Source organism: Octopus bimaculoides, chromosome 2, assembly GCF_046866305.1.
Source record: "Octopus bimaculoides isolate indiv1 chromosome 2, ASM4686630v1, whole genome shotgun sequence".
Classification (NCBI taxonomy): domain Eukaryota; kingdom Metazoa; phylum Mollusca; class Cephalopoda; order Octopoda; family Octopodidae; genus Octopus; species Octopus bimaculoides.
This window is the reverse complement of record NC_142929.1, coordinates 47,194,342-47,212,797: the sequence shown is the minus strand read 5'-3', so window position 1 is coordinate 47,212,797 and position 18,456 is coordinate 47,194,342. Positions and strand designations below refer to the sequence as shown.

General features: G+C 35.5%; 1 protein-coding gene across 7 annotated transcripts in view; it reads left to right on the top strand.

Annotated features, from left to right (window-relative positions):
* The window catches only part of LOC106875928 (tubulin polyglutamylase ttll6), a 420,072-nt gene that overhangs the window by 277,160 nt on the left and 124,456 nt on the right, over window positions 1-18,456 (top strand). For all 7 annotated transcript variants that reach the window (XM_014924244.3, XM_089344881.1, XM_014924246.3 and 4 more), the window contains one exon: window positions 9,705-9,861. In XM_014924244.3, coding sequence (XP_014779730.1) covers window positions 9,705-9,861 — 157 coding nt within the window. The remainder of the gene's footprint in view (window positions 1-9,704; window positions 9,862-18,456) is intronic.

The following is an 18,456-nucleotide window of genomic DNA, read 5'->3' as shown; positions in this document are numbered from 1 at the left end:
CTGAAAGTTTCTGGAAAATCAAGAAAAATCAACAGAATCATTTTGTATCTCAGTTGCTCCCCCACTCTCTCTCTGTCTCTGTCTCTCTCTCTCTCTCTCTCTCCTCCCTCTCTCTCTCCCTCTCTCTCCTTCTCTCTCCTCCCTCTATCTCTCTCTCCCTCCCCCTTTCCCTCTCTTCCCCCTCTCTCTCCATCTCCCTTTCCCTCTCCACTTTCCTCTCTCCTCTCCCTCTCCTCCCATTCTCTTTTCGCCTCTATCCCCCCTCTCCTCACTCTCCCTCTCATACCCTCTCCTGATCTCTTTTCGCCTCTATCCCCCCTCTCCTCACTCTCCCTCTCATACCCTCTCCTGATCTCTTTTCCCCCTCTCCTCCCCTCTCCCAATCATCCCCTCTCCCAATCATCCCCTCTCCCAATCATCCCCTCTCCCAATCATCCCCTCTCCCAATCATCCCCTCTCCCAATCATCCCCTCTCCCAATCATCCCCTCTTCCAATCATCCCCTCTTCCAATCTCCCTGCCTCCCAATCTCCCCCTCTCCCGATCTCCCCCTCTCCTGATCTCCCCCTCTCCTCCCCTCTTCCCTTCTCTCCCTCCCTCTCCTCTCTTTCTCTCAGGCTGGGTCTGTTCTTTGACATGCAGAACCCCAGGCAGCACATTTGCTTACAACTCAAATATAATACTTGCAGTTCAAGTTTTATACTTGCAGCTCAAATATTAGACTTGCAGATCCAGTATTTGATTTGCAGCTCAAGTATTATACTTGTTGTTCCATTATTATGGCCGCAGCTCAAATATAATGCATGCAGCTTAAACACACCAAGTTTCCAACTGCCAAATTCACTCAAGGCTTTGATCGACCTAGGGCTATAATAGAAAACACTTGCCCAAGGTTCCATGCAGTAGGGAAGCAAGCTTCCAAACTACACAGCCATAAATGTGCTCATCATAAATGTTAGACTCATTGGTATTTTATCCACACTTAGCTTAAAATACATAACCATGTATGTCATCCAAAAAAGGGACAGGTATTGTATACATATTTATGTTTTTGTTGTGTCAACGCCCCCAGGCGAAGAAGTAGGATCTCCCAAGACATTTAAATAGAGGTAGTCTGGCCATGGTAGGAGTGTTGAGTAGCAGTCGAGTAGCAGTTGTGTAGCGGTTGAGTAGAGTTCATCCGAAGGTGCTAGATAGCAGTAGCTTAAGACATAACAGTTTTATCTTTTATTGTCTACTTCTTTCAGTTATAGAACTGTGGCCATGCTGGAGCAACACTTTTAAAGGTAGTCAAACGAATCAACCCCAGTACTTTTTAAAGTGTGGTGCCTTTTCTCTTAGTCTCTTTTGTTGTACTGCTTAGCTACAGGAATGTACAAAAACTCTCGCTGGTTCTCAAGCAGTGGGATTGTAAGCATAAACATGAACACACACATATACATACATATATGTACATAACAGGCTTCTGTACTGTTTCCATCGACCAAATTTAATTCACAAAGCATTGGTCAGCCTAGAGCTTTAACCCTTTAGTGTTCGCACTATTCTGCCAAAATTAATGCTTTTTTTATCCACATTGTTTTGAATTAATCATGCATTATCTTGTAGCTATGAGATCTTGATGAGGTTGCTGTTAATTTCTAAAACAATATTGTAGGGTTGGTGTGAGAGACCAGATCTGGCCATTTTGAACATAAAACAGGCAGAATACTTTTGGCCGGATATGGCCGGTTTAAATGCTAAAGGGTTAATAGGAGACATTTACCCAAAGTGTTGTGCAGTGGGACTGATGAACCTAAAACCATGTGGTTGCAAAGTGAGCTTTTTAACCACACAACTATACATGTAAATATGTGTGTGTCACACAAATCTAGAGTAATCCTAAAAAAGAAAACACTTTAAAGATGGTGCACCAGCAGAACAGCAATCAATGAGGGCTAAAACAAGCTAAAGAAATAATCTTATGTTGATATGTGTTAGTTGCTGTTTTAAAAGATTTCCTGCAATGCTTTTATGAAAATTCAAGATATTTTAAAAGTTATGTACTAAAAATCTCTTACATTATCTTTTTTTTTTTTTTTTTTTGCTGGATTTATATTGATAGGAGGCTTATGTTATTTTTGGAAGGTCCAAACATGTTTAAAAATGCATTTGGAAGGAAAATGGGAGAGTGTGTATATGTGAAAGAGAGGATAAAAGTGTAGAGAGATTATAGTTTGTGGCGTGTTTGCACGGAAAGCAGAATTTGTCTTGTTAGACATAAAGTCGAAGGAAATTAAGAGGATTAGTTGATAGTGACAAGATTATTGTCGCCATTCTAAGTTGTATCTATTCTTATATAGGGTGTCCATAAAGTTACTATACAGTTATTTGTAATAAAGAAATATCATGGTTAGACTAAAATGATTTTCAGAAAATATATGTATTACATCAGAAAATATTGTAAGAATCTAGGCAATCAATTTCATTTACTACAGTTATGATTAAATCTTCAAATTGTAAGTCATTAGCTTCAATGCATTCATGACATGAAAGCACATTGTGATAAACTTTGGTGCACAAGCCTGGATCAAGGTTAGCAAATGCATCAATAATGAACTGCTGAAGATCTTCAATACTTCTCGGCTTCCTCTGACTTACAAACTTGGCTTCTTTGACTTACAAACTGTTTGCAAAATTGAGACCTAAGATCAGGATCATCCTCCAGAAGTCTGTGAATTAGGCACAGAATATAAGGTTTCATATTGAGTTTTGTAAGTATTTTCTGTAGTGATGTTCATTTGGTACTAATTTCTGAACTACCACAGCGAATTGGTTTCTTTGGGTTTCTTACATATGCCCCAGCAACTGTATCATAGAGTTGTTTTCAACCAAACTGTATAGCAACTTTATGGACACCATGTATATATGAATCAGTTCTGTTTGATTATATAGTCACATGACACACTTCTAGCTCAAGTGTTGAACTTGTGGATCAAGTATTATATTTGGCAGGCCAAGTAGTGAACTTGTGAGGCAAGTGTTTGAAATTCTGGATCAAGTATTAGGCTTCTGAACCAAATATTGGATTTGCAGATCAAGTTCTGAATTTATAGATCAGGAAATTATCTTGTCGATCATGTATTATATTTGCAACTCAAGTTATACCTGTAGCTCAAGTATTATGGTTTCAATACAAGTATTATTTTCATAGTTCAAGCATCACACTTTCAGCTCAAGTTTTATACTTGCAACAGAAATATTATACTTAAAGATCAAATATGTTTTTTCAAGCTCAAATATTGTACTTGAAACTCAAGTGCCACACTTGCAGCTCAAATATAATACTTGAAGTTAACATTCTATTCTTGCAACACAAGTCATACTTGAAACTCAAATACTTGTAGCTCAACTATAATAAATTTTCAGCTCAAGTTTTATACTTTCTGCTCAAATATAATATTGTACTTGAAGCTTAAATATTATACTTCCAGATCAAGTACTGGACTTGTAGCTCAAGTATTATAATTGCTGCTCCAGTATTATACATACATACAGTAGCAGCAGCAGTAGCAGTAGTAGTAGTATGAGGGAATGAGCTGTAAAAGTGCATTACTGCAACCACCATTTATTAGTGATTCCTTACCCCTGTCAGATGACACACTTGCACCACTCAGGCAACAACCCTCTGACCCATGTGTCTGGATAGTCGTTACTGGCTATGGTTACATGAGATCAGAGTGTAAATCCTACCTCAACTTCTTTTAGACACCTTTTACAACTTGGGTCTATTCTTTGACACGCTGGTCCCATGCAGCACATATGCTTACAGCTCAAATATAATACTCGCAGCTCAAGTATTAGACTTCTATATACTTGCAGTGTAAGTATCATAGTTGAAACTCAAGTATTAGGCTTGCAGATCAAGTATTATACTTCCTGTTCCATTGTTATGGTTGAAGCTCAAATATAGTACGAAGAGCTCAAGTGTTATGCTTGCAGCTCAATTATTATATTTGCAGTTCAAGTTTTACACTTGCATTATCAATATTTTATTTGAAACGCAAATATACTTGCAGCTCAAATGTTATACTTGCAATTCAAGTATTACACTTGTAGCTTAAATAAGTTACTTGAAGATCAAGTAGTTGACTTCCATCTCAAATATTAAAAATTTGCTATCACAAAATACACTTCAGCTTATCTCTCTGGAAACAACATAATGTTTTGCATAATATTGTAAGTCATGGACCACCAACAAAAGAAAACCTAGAACAATTTTATTGATTTGGAAAAAACTAAACATTAATGAATTTAATGAAAATTATATGAAAATTTTTGAGAAATCTTCATATTTGTGGCATAATCCAAAGTGAACTGTGATAATTTTTTTTCAATTAAACAACACAAAAATATTTGAATTGAGGAAAAGATAAGTGAAAGATTTAGTCAGTTTTTTTTTAATTCAGATTTTATAATGAACTAGACAGAGTTTTTTGTTGCACTAAATGTTGATAGATTTTTCTACTAATACTTGTTGTTTAAGGGCAAATTATGTTAAAATGTCAGTACTTACACACACACACACAGAGCTTATATGCATATATACATATTCATACCTACATATATATATATACACACACACACACACATATATATATATATATATATATATATATATATATATATATATATATACATGCATACATTTGCATACATGCATACATATACATACATACTTTCATACAGACAGATACTCTTACATGCATGCATGCATACATACATACATACATACATACATACATACACACACACATACACACATACATACATACATATATATATATATATGTATGTATTCCCTTATAGATTCTCTATTTTTGTTTTGCATCCATGATACTCCTAAATCCATTAAACTGACATTTCAAGACCTTCACCATCTTATTTTCAATTTAAACTGTTGTAGTGCTATAGAATTCTGCCCATTCTGAAGTAGATTGCCAAGGGTCTTGGGAATACTTTTACAATTGATAAAATCCACAATGCTGGATTGAAAATTATGCAATTAAAAACCCTGACAGAATTAATGGCATCATGATATATATATCTCTCTTTTACTCTTTTACTTGTTTCAGTCTTTTGACTGTGGCCATGCTGGAGCACCGCCTTTTAGTCGAGCAAATCGACCCCAGGACTTATTCTTTGGAAGCCTAGTACTTATTCTTTCGGTCTCTTTTGCCGAACTGCTAAGTTACAGGGACATAAACACACCAGCATCGGTTGTCAAGCGATGTTGGGGGGACAAACACAGACATACAAACACATACACACATACATATATATACATATATACGACAGGCTTCTTTCAGTTTCCGTCTACCAAATCCACTCACAAGGCATTGGTCGGCCCGAGGCTATAGTAGAAGACACTTGCCCAAGATGCCACGCAGTGGGACTGAACCCGGGACCATGTGGTCGGTAAGCAAGCTACTTACCACACAGCCACTCCTACGCCTATATATATAAATTTTATTTTTTATCTTTTATTTGTTTCAGTCATTAAACTGCGACCATGCTGGGGCATCTCTATGAAGAATTTTTAATAGAATGAATCAAGTACAGTGTTTAATTTTTTTAAAACCTGGTACTTATTCTATTGGTCTCTTTTTGCTGAATTGCTAAGTCTCAGGAGCATAAACATACCAACACTGGCTGTCGTGTAATGGTGGGGCACAAATATGGATACAAGGGAACACATACACACACACACACAGGGCATGACGAGCTTCTTTCAGTTTCCATCTACCAAATCCGTTCACAAGGCTTTGGTCACTCTGAGGCTATTGTAGAAGACACCTGCCCAAGCTTCTAATGGGACTGAAATGGGAACAATGTAATTGGAAACCAAAATTCTTACCACACGGCTACATCTGTACTTAAACACACACACACACACATGTATATATATATATATATATATATATATACAGGGTACGGTGAATAAACTGTCATCTAAATTACTCAAAACTGAAAATAACACTGACATCTCATTTTAACAAATATACTTACCAGAATTACATTAAAATATTGTGAAATACTAAAGAGTAAATTTATTTAATAAAATTGACATTGGCTTCAACCATGGCCTCCAAATGACTTGGGAATCTCCTGCAACTCTTCTGAACAGTTTCCTTGTTCAAGTTGGTGAATGCTGCCATAATCCTTGCCTTCAATTCATCTTTGGTGTTACAAGGAGTTTTGTTGGTCTCTTGCTCAACTGCACCCCACACATAATAATCAAGGGGGTTGCAGTCTGGGGTATTAAGTGGCCAGATGTTAGGGATGATGTGGTTGCAGAAATTGTCTGAGAGCCATGATTAAGTTCTCCTGCTTGTGTGGCATGCTGTAGAGTCCTGTTGCCAGACATAGGGTCTTCCAGCAACTACTCTCTTGACCCATGGCAGCAATACCTCCTCCAGGCATTTGATGTGGGCCTCTTTGTTGAATCTGAGTCTGTGTGTGAAAATTAATTGAGGAATAATGTTGCCATCACTAGTGATCATTCCAAACACTATGATGTTGACTGGATTTTTTTTTTATCACTCTTGGTGCATGTCCTCAAATTGCACTGTCCTCAGATTGACATCCAAACACTCTGAAATGTTCATATTGGAGATACCATCATGAGAGTCAAGCAGAACATCATGTTGTTTCCATATTTCTGGCAGAGTGATTTGCTTCATGGTGCTGTTTTTCTCACAGATGGTGCCCGACTGACCCTACTGTACTATGTAGCCAATAAAATCAAAAGCAAACAATGTGCGTGTGTGAAATTGAAAATATAAAATGGCAACAATTTACCTATCGCACCTTCTCTCTGTCTCTCTCTCTCTCTCTCTTGATATATATATATATATATATATATATGAGTAGAAATTAATATTATTAAATAATATCAATTTCAACCAGTGGTCAGCATACTTAAAAAAACGTCTGAGGACCGTGAATTCTATTTAAATATAAACAATGGGAGAGACCACTATGTGGATCCCTTGTATGCTAAAAATAGATAACAAACCGTCCTCATCACCTTCAAAGTTTTCTCCATTTAAAGCAATGCATCGGTCCAGACATGTTTTCTACTGTTGGAAGCAGTGCTGGAATGCTTGCTAAATGATGCCTTTTAATGCTTTCGTCATTTTTTCTTCACCTCCTCCATATCTACAAGTTCTGTAGCCCCAGCTTTTGCCACTGGTGCTGACCTTCGAAAAAAGATCTGGATCAACTTCCAGTTGTTCTTTCAGTTTATAACATGCATTCTATCATGACTGCTTTTGAGCTTCCATGAGCAAGTGAGGCACAAATTTTGCTGCAACTTTTTCCAAATTTCATTGGCAAGAGCTCCAGGATACTTCATTCATATCAACAAGTTTACCGATTGTTCAGTGATGGTCTTCCAAGATCAGTTCAATAATTTTCATAATGCATGATGTTTTTATTCATTCGGGAGGCCTATGGTCGCCCTGAACGAGGTTGATCCTCAAGTGACAAGTGACCATTCCTAAAGCATGAAAACCACTTGTAAGTTTGTGCTTTTACCTATGGCAGTGGCCTTGTATGCTGTTTGAAGCATGACAACTATTTCAGCTGCTGTTTCTCCCAGCAGTAAACAGAATTTTACGGAAGCATGCTGTTCCTTGTTTTAGCCATTGCAAAAATCAATGAACAGGGGAGAAACACTGCAAGATAAAGATGCTCCATGTGACAGTATGACTTCACTGGACAACGCTGGTCAGCAGACTGATGCCTGAAGGTTGCATCAAGTGGCTTCTAGCAATGGAAGCCAGAACTACGAGCTTGTCCCACAGAGAACATTTCCAGTTACTTTTGGGTACGACCTTGTACATACTGAAGTACATATACTCAGACATAAAGTACATACAAAGAAACATATATAAAGATTTGATTCATTAGAACAAGGGTTCTCAACTCTTAATCATTTATGGACTCCCTAGGCATTTTGATGTTTAAAAACTAGTTTTATAAAAACTTATTTCAGAATTCCTATTTTGTTTCTCACACATTAGCTTGTTTAGGTTGATCTATGTAAAATGGTAGAGAAAGAAACCTAGCTGTTTCCTGCAGTAGATACCAATACATACATCGAAAGCAAAATCTTTTCAGGGGCCCTTAAAATACTATTGTGAATCTCCAGTTTACAATTTTGCTGCAAAAATCTTCTATGGACCCTTAGCGGCCATATGGACCCCGGTTGAGAACCACTGCAATAGAATTTCACATAAACACACACATAGATACAGATGCATATATATACTCAAAAGAATGCTTACAACTGTATATATATGCACATAATGACCAGGTATTACATACAATTGCACATATGCACAAATTCATGCATATACACAAGTTACAATACAAATACAAACACTTTACACACACACACACACACACACACACACACACAACCATATACAAACGTACACACACACACACACACACACACACACACACACACACACACACAAACACTCACAAACACACAACTACACCTTAAAAAAAATTCTCATCACGTAACTTCACCATTGCTATGTTTGAACAAGTCACTGAGTTCAAAATCAAATATATGTTGTCCCCAAGAATCTGCTTTTTTTCTTTCAGCTTATTTATTGGTGACAGAATAATAATAAAATTCAAAGTGTTACAATTGTAGTACCTGATCTCCTCTAATCCAGTGTGATCCAATCTGGTTTAGTTCCATTCAGTTTGATTTAATCCCACCCAATCTTATTTAATCCTGCCCAGGCTGATTCAGTCAACATTAACCAAATGATAGTTGCACCACTCATTCAAAAGATATTTAAACCTTTAGCATTCAAATATTTCTGTCAAAAGTAATGCTTATTTATTCACATAGTTTTGATTTAATAATGCATTATCTTGTAGCTATGAGATTTTGATTACGTAACTGTTCATTTTAAGAATGATGTTGTAGGGTTGATGTGAGAGGCCAGATCTGGTTAGCTTTGAACATAAAACAGGTGGAATATTTTGGATGGATATGGCCAGATTAAGTGCTAAAAGGTTAAGTAAAGTCACTGAGTAGGGTAACATATGAGGTGGGATACAGAGGCAGGGCTTAAAAAGAGGAATCCAACTGGAGAGAAGCAGAAAAGAGTGAAAATCATTGGAGAAAACTCTTTGATGCTTTATGCTTCTTTAGATGTGAAGGGCTTAAGTAAGTAAGATATAAGCAGACAGGCATTTTGTTTGTTGCATGGTGACAAGCATCCCTGGATGCATACACATGCGTGAATGCAAATAAGCCAAATGTTTGTGTGCTAATCAGAATCTGTATATATGTTTGTTAAAAGCAGATAGGAAATAAAAGTAAAGTTGATATAATGAAGCAAGGCTGCAAGGTGGTAGAGCGATTAGCATGCTGGGCCAAATGTTTAGCAGTATTTTGTCTGTCTTAATTTTCTGAGTTCAAATTCCACGAAGGTAGACTTTGCATTTCATCCTTTTGGGGCTGATAAAATAAGTACCAGTTGAGCACTGGGGTTGATGTAATCAACTTAACCCCTTTCCAAAATTGCTGGCCTTGTGTCAAAATTTGAAACCAATATAGTGAAGAAACAGTATCTGTTATTTTATGTCTGTATGTGTGCTACCATAACTTTAAATGCTTATGCGTTTATCTTTCAGCTATGGAGATTTCCAGGCTTTTGTACGTCAAAAGAAGAACAAAACTTACATACTCAAGCCTGAATCTGGTTGCCAGGGCAAAGGTATATGGGTGACCAAAAGCATCAAAGACATTAAAGCCAATGAACACATGATATGTCAGCTGTATATATCAAAGGTAAGCTACTATTGAGATAACCAAATAGTTAAATACTAAAAGATATGCATTACAGTAATGTATAAGGAGTCTACCCCTAAAAAGACTAAACTTTTAAACCAGTGTATGCCAAACAGTAGCATACTTATGACTTGAATGATATGTATGGAAGACCTTGACCTTGAGTTTAGTTTAGCCATATCATGTTACACCATTGCAAGAGGGAACTTACATTTAGTGCTCCTGGCAATTTGTTTGCTGGTTGAATAATGGATAAAGAAGGGCAATGAGTCACTGTGAAATTTTGTTTCATATTAGGGAAAACTTTTACAGAAACTTTTCTAATGTTGCAAGAAACCTATAAAGAGTATTGTGTGAACCATTGACATGTATCATGAATGGCACCATTATTTTAAATTGGAAGAGAAGAACATCCATTGAACATGATCCTAAGATTGCATGACCGTCTGTGACCAACAGACAGTAATTACATTCTGAAATTGCATGTTACTGTGTTGCATGAAAATTGTTGGTTAATTGTTTGTAAAGTTTCTAAACAAATAGACATCCATAAAATTTCGTTTTTGAGTTTTGTCTCATTAACAGTTACTTTTATTTTGGCAGTAAAAAATATATAACATGTAAAAAGAGTGGACTAGCAGGAAAATGCAGGTGTAGGAGTGATAATACACTTATTCAACTGAACCTGGAAAAGCACAGAACAAGAAGTAGAAGCTTAAAATCTTGCAGCTAAAGTTAGAATTGAAATAAAAAAAAATGTTTTTTTGTTTCTTTCAAATTATCATCATCATCATCATCATCATCATCAATTAATGTTTGTTTAAATGATGACGATGATGATGATAATTAGAAAGAAACAAAAAAACAACAAATGTAAAAGTATACCCTCTTTAGTTTTTGATTCCTCCATGAGGGAAATTCTCCTTGGAACTTCCTATATTTACACTCTATGAAATATTATAAAACATGGAGGATGATGGCAGGAGTGTTGAAGCACTCATATATAATGGAATTGTTGCCTGTCCTTCAAAATTAAAAAATTTTTAGTTAGTTACCATACTCTCATGTTTTTTTTTTTTCAACCTCTGGCTGAGCTGACATTTGGGCATATAGGAATTTGATCTCATTTAGTTGGGTAGAGTGATTTGGATGTACTTTAACTTGCCTAGTAAAAATCATGTTGGCAATAATATCCTGCCAGTTATGAAATAATGAGATTTAAATGACGAAGTGGTTTTAATGAGGTCTATGTTTCTACACTGAAAAATGAAAAAAAAAAAAAAAATTATCCTGCCACAAAAGACAAAGGATTCAGACTCTGTGCTCATGAAGCTCTGGATATCTAATATTCTTGGCCTCTTGGTACCCAGAAACTTGCACCCTCAACAATCATGTTTTCTGTAAGACTTGACTAATAGATTTTCCCCAAAAAGTGTATATCATTTAATTTATCTTCCTCAGGTTCAGCATAAACTATTGGATATGTTCGCAGTTAGACATGCATGTTAATGAGGGAAGCAAAATAGTCCTTCAAATTTAAATTTAACCACATTAACATTACCAACATGCTGCTTAAGTTCATACTAGATTCCTCTTTAATGTTTTCCCCATTTTATTTTTATTGAAAGCCAGCCCAAAAGGCATATTATTTAGATTTAAATTACAATTTCAGCCATGATATTTTTAAGCTTCAATTTTTCTTGTCCTATACTTTTCCAGGCAATATCAACTGAAACAAAGGGAGGTGTGTGTGTGTGTGTGTGTGCATGTGTATGTGTGTGTCTGTCTATCTATCTGGCTGTGTCTGTGTTTGTGTGTCTTCTCATTAAAAAAAAATAAGCCCCATTTGCATGAATATACCATAATACCCATCCATAATTAAAACACTGTATAATATGAATAACAATCAAATGAATATTCAATACATGAAGTATACTGTATATAGTAAGAAAAATTCCTCTCAGTACCTGAATCATTAAACATAATCTGAATTTTCACTGAATAAATAAATTAACAGGAGAGGGTATATGAATTAATGACCTTTATGTTTGTGGGCGTCAGGTGGTTTCAGTATCTTATTAGATTTATATTTGCATTAAACTGTAGCCGAGTTGTAGCTGATTTTAAGTTAAAATTCTTCTGGTAGTCAATTTGACATCAGACTCAACTCCAGATGAGATCTGCTCCAAGATAAATTCTGTTCCTAGATTAACTTTCTTTGTGATCTTAATTTGTTTATTTATTTAACTGATAATAGCTCTTTGAATAATCATTAAACAACTTGAACAAAATATGTTTATATCTGAAAAGTTTATGTTCTGCTTTTAATGAATTTGAAAATAAACAAATAAACAGTAGCAACACCAAATTCTCTTCTAAAAAGACTAAAGTCTTTTGGCATTATTTACTAGATTATTGTTGCTCCAGCCAAGAAGAATTCTGCTCAAAGATATTTCTACCAAACCAAAATCGTAGCTGTGGCTAGTTCCTCCCTAATTGACTCCAATGCCGGTGGCACATAAAATACACCATCCGAACATGGTCAATGCCAGGTCCGCCTGATTGGCTTCTGTGCCAGTAGCATGTAACAAGCACCATCCAAATGTGGCCGATGCCAGGGCTGCCTCACTGGCTCCTGTGCTGGTGGTACATAAAACACACCCACTACACTCTTGGAGTGGTTGGCAATTAGGAAGGGCATCGAGCTGTAGAAACATTGCCAGATCAAATTGGAGCCTGGTGCAGCCACTGGCTTTCCAGACCTCAGTCAAACCATCCAACCCATGGAAAACAGATGTTAAACGATGATGATGATGATGGTAAACCATCAGGTTATTTTTTTTGCCATTTTTTTTGAAATCTGAGACTACATTATTCAAAAGTGTCCTTCTCTTTTTTGAAGGTTGTAATGTGTGATATGAAGTTTATTTGGTTGCTATTTCCTACCAATTGAGCAATCATTTAGAGTTTTCTTAATTGGTTTGTTAACTATTGTATTGTTATTTCTTAACATCAAGTCAGACTTCATGAAGCAGATTCATGATTAAAGGTATTCTAGCTAGTAACATCCTCCTACCTTATTTTTCTTTCCTTTCGGGCCTACAGGCCTATATTATCCAAGTGGTATTCTTTCTTTTTGAAGATGATAGGGTGTGATAATCGAAGAGATTTAGCAGCTACTAGATAAAAGGGATCTTTTTGGTTGCAATCATAGATTTGAGAATTTTAAAATTAAGAGAAAATTTTAAAATTTGGTGTACTGATGTAATTTTTCACACTGAATTTGAGATTCCTATATTCCAGAAAAAAAAAATTAGCAAAATGCTACAGAGATTCAAAGCTGAATAATTTTTAGCCAATCAGAAAACAGGGATCAGGAACGGGCATTTTCTCTGTGATAACTTCTGTCACAAAATGATTTCCATCAAAATTTGTGGTGGTGGTGGTGGTGGTTGTGATGGCAAAAATGTCATAGTCATGCATTTACTGCATCCTTGTTACAATGCAAGCAGGGCAGACTACATCTTTGCTTGTTACTATAGAAACATACACTAATGTGAGATTTACAGCCATGTGTGTAATGGTGGCTATCCATTGGCTAATTTTTTTTTATTATATTATGCGCTCTTTTAAAGCCTAGCCAGGCTCATGGGCCCGGTTTCCCGATTTCTATGGTGTATGTGTTCCCCCCAGCTGGACGGGATGCCAGTCCATTGCAGTGTTACTCAAGAAACAGGAAGACAGAGTGAGAGAAAGCTGGGGTGAAAGAGTATAACAGGGGTCGCCACCACCCCCTGCCGGAGCCTCATGGAGCTTTAGGTGTTTTCATTCAATAAACACATACAACGCCCAGTCTGGGAATTGAAACCACAATCCTCTGACCGTGAGTCCACTGCCCTAACCACTGGGCCATTGCGCCTCCAACCCTTGGCGAAAATTACCCAAAATTTGCAAGCTTTAAAAGCTATTAGTATTATTATTTATTAATTAATGTCAAAAGTGAATTTCATTTTCATAATTAGCATACAAAGCTAAATTGGTATACCAAATTTGAAAACAGAACAAAAAGTGAAAAAAAAAAATGAAATCTCTGATAGCAACCAAAAAGATCCAGTGGGAAACTAGATGCTAGGTTTTATAAGAATGTTTCTTACACATGTGTAATGCTAAAAAAAAAAAATCTTGTAGCAATGTTTTTGATGTTGGCAATAACTATGCGAACACATAAATTATCTTGCTGTCATCATAGCTCAACAGCTCTCATAACCAATTTGGGTTTATCTTGCAACCAGGTAGTCAGAAGAGGAGATGGAGGAGAGAAAAGCCCCTAGTCATAACAGACTTTTCAAACTTGTAAGATAGATTTGGTTGATATTTATCCGGAGATTTACAGTTGTGGTGTTACTGATTTTTATTTTTAAAAGATATCTCTAGCCTTTAAGGAAATCTATTTAGAATTTCACCCTATTTTTCTCTATATAACCTAGTAAAGATTGGTTTCAAATATTAGCACAAGGCCAGCAATTTCGGATGAGGGGGAATATTGATTATAATGACTCTAGTATTCAACTGGTACTTATGGATGAAATGTCATTAAGCATTTTGCCTGGCATGGTAACACTTCTGCCAGCTCACCGCCTTCAACTTAGTTAATATTGTCAAGATATCCTGTCTATTCTCTAACATCTTCTTGTCATCCCTTGTATACTTTTTACCTTAATCCTTTAGCATTTGAACTGGTTACATCAGGTCTAACTATCCTACCTGTTTTATGTTCAAACAGGTCAGATCTGTCCTTTCATACTTATCCTACAATGTCATTCTAAAATAAACAGTCACATCATCAAAATCTCAGAGTTATGAGATAATGCAGGATTAATGTAAAACAACAGGAATAAACAAACATTACATTCAACAGAGTAATCCGAATGCTAAAGTACTAGATATAAAATAGTTAGCTTCAGTCAGTTCTCATATCTTACAAGCCTTTATATATTTCATCATCACTAAATTAATACTAAGGGAGTTAATTAGCAAGACCATTAGAGTGTTTGATACGGTGACTTACATTATTCATTCCAAGTCCCCGTGTTCTGACTTCAAATCTCATGATGGTCAACTTGGCCTTTTATCATTGCAGGAGGTCGATAAATAAAATATCATTCCAAGTTGATGGATTTTGTAGAATTTATAGAGTGTTGGACAAAATTCCTTGCAATTTCTGTTTTGGCTTTTCTCATTCTGTGTTCAGACTCTACCAAGGTACCACAATTATCAGTAATTGATAATTATCGCTGACTACAGGAGCACCCTAACTAACCTGCAGTCGGTCAGTTTGAACACCTAGATTACAATAGTTGTAGATCAAAAATACATAAATGGAATGGAAAATCATCTCTTAGATCAGGAGTTCTCAACCATTTTTCATATATAGACCCCCTTTGATTACTATCTTATTCTGGTGGACCCCCGTAGCTATTTGATAATTGAAAACTAGATTTATAGGAACTTCTTTCAAAATTCCCATTTTGCTTTTCACTTATCTTGTGTAGGTTGAAATATGTAAAACGTCAGAGACAGAAACCTATCTGTTTCTTGGAATATATACCAATACATACATCTAAAGCAAAATTTTTTCAAGGGCCCTTAAAATATTATTGTGGATCCCCAATTTACTATTTTGCTGCATTGACCCCAAAAAATTTTATTATGAACTTTCAGTGGCCATATGTAAAATGTTAGAGAAAGAAACCTAGCTGTTTCTTGCAGTACATACATCTGAAGCAAAATTATTTCAGGGGCTCTTAAAATACTATTGTGGATCCCCAGTTTACTATTTTGTTGCGTTGATCCCCAAAAATTTTATATGAACCCTCAGGGGCCATATGTAAAATGTTAGAATAAGAAACCTAGCTGTTTCTTGCAATATGTACCGATACATACATCTAAAGCAAAATCTTTTCAGGGGCCCTTAAACTACTATTGTGGATCCTCAATTTACTATTTTGTTATTTGAACCCCCAAACATCTTATATGGACCCTCAAGGGGCCATATGTAAAATATTAGAGTAAATATTAAAGTAAGAAACCCGTCAATATACACTAATACATACATCTAAAGCAAAATTTTCCCAAGAGCCCTTAGAATACTATTGATGATCCCCAATTCACTATTTTGTTGTGTGGGCCCTAAAAATTCTTATATCGATCCTCAGGAGCCATATGGACCCTGGTTGAGAACCACTGTCTTAAACTATTAACTATATCATGTTGTTTGCTGGACCATTTCCTTACTTTGACACAGTTGTTAGAATGCTGAAGTTGAGGTTTATTATTATTGTATGTGTAGGGATGGGTGTGTCATTAAAAAGCTTGCTTTGCAGACATGTGATTTTAGATTCAGTCCCACTGGGTGGTACCTTGGCCAAGTGTCATCATCTACAGCCCAAAGTTGACCAATGTCTTGTGAAGAGTTTTGCATGATGGAAAGTGATTGGAAGCCTGTTGTATGTATACTTTTTACTTGTTTCAGCCACCTGACTGCGACCATGCTGGGGCACTACCTTGAAGGGATTTTAGTTGAACAAATTGACCCCAGGGATTATTTTTTATATAAATCTGGTACTTATTCTATTTTTTTATGCTGAAATGCTAAGTTATGGGGATGTAAACACACCAACACCACTTGCCAAGCAGTAGTGGGGAACAAACACAAACACAAAGACACACACACACACATAGCTATATACATATATACATATATACATATATACATATACAACAGACTTCTTTCAGTTTCTGCCTACCAAATACGCTTTAGTTGGCCTGAGGCTTTAGTAGAAAACAGGTGTCACACAGTGAGACTGAACCTGGAAGTATGTCATTGGGAAGCAGACTTCTTACCACACAGCCATGTATGTGTGTGTGTGTAATTATGTATGTATCTGTATTTGTTCCCCTACACACATCATTTGTTTGCATCCCCATAACTTAGTGGTTCAGCTTAAAAAAAAAAAGACAGATAAGTACCACTCTTAGAAAATGAATAAGTACTTAGGGTTCAGATGTGGCTGTGGTAAGAAGCTTATTTCTTAACCACATGATTCTGGGTTCAGTTCCACTGTGTGGCACCTTGGCAAGTGTCTTCTCTTATACTCTTTTGCCAGTCAAAGCCTTGGATTTGGTAGACAGAAACTGAAAGAAATCTGTCTTGCTCAAGGACACAACATGTCAGTGGGAATTGAACTCATGACTTTATGGTCATGAGATGAATGCCCTAACTACTAAGCCACATGCCTTCACACATGCACAGGCAAAAGCATACATACATACATGCATTCATACATACATACATACATACATACATACATATATATATATGGGAGAATATACAAAAAATAACAACAGACGAGGACAGGTGGTGTAAATAACAAAAGTATATATTAGTATGACGCTCGGGAATACGGAAAGTCTTTGACGTTTCGAGCTACGCTCTTCAACAGAAAGAATACGGAGACAAGGAGAAAAACACGGAGAAAAAAAATTGAATAGTGTTCAGTCAACGGTCAATCGCTCTTCAACAGAAAGAATACGGAGACAAGGAGAAAAACACGGAGAATGTATATATATATATATATATATATATATATATATATATATATATAAAATTTAAGGAATGGAGAAAACGCATGTTATAATTGCATACTTTATTCCTACATATGTTTCAAAGGATTACAACCTATGTGATCCATAGGGATCTGTGATATCAAAATTGTAACCTTCTCATCAGGGAAAGCATGGGAATCATCTTAAACGTAAGACATTATGACCGAGTATGAAAACAATAGATGGATAAGGTTATGACGTGATTCATTTGAAAAAAACCGTTAGAGAATTGGACGCTGCCGAATAGTAGGTTGGACAACACATACATATGAATGTGTGAAAACATACATGCATACATAAATACATATACACATATACACATACATACATACATATACACACATATAAACACATATGTATGTGTATATATATATATATATATATATATATATATATATATATATATATATATATATATATATATATATATATATATATATATATATATATATATAAATATACATATATACATATATATATATATACATACACATAAATATATATATATATATATATATATATATATACACACATACACAGACACACACATATATATACATATACATACATACATATACATACACATGTGGACAAACACACTCACATAGACTTGTATACACAATCATATACACACATGTATATTTACACACACATGTATATTTACACACACACATACATCTAAATATGGACATGTATTTTTATATATATAAAAAATACATCTACACAAATATGCTCCCATACTTATTCACAAGTACACTCATATATGAATATTTAAATAAACCTATGTGTAAATAAATACATCTCTACACGAAAATGTACATACATCCAAAAAATCATACGTAAATGCATATTGATATATTTTTTTAAAAATAATATTAATAAGAGTAAACATAAGGGTAAAAGTAAAAATAAAAATATAAATCATAATGC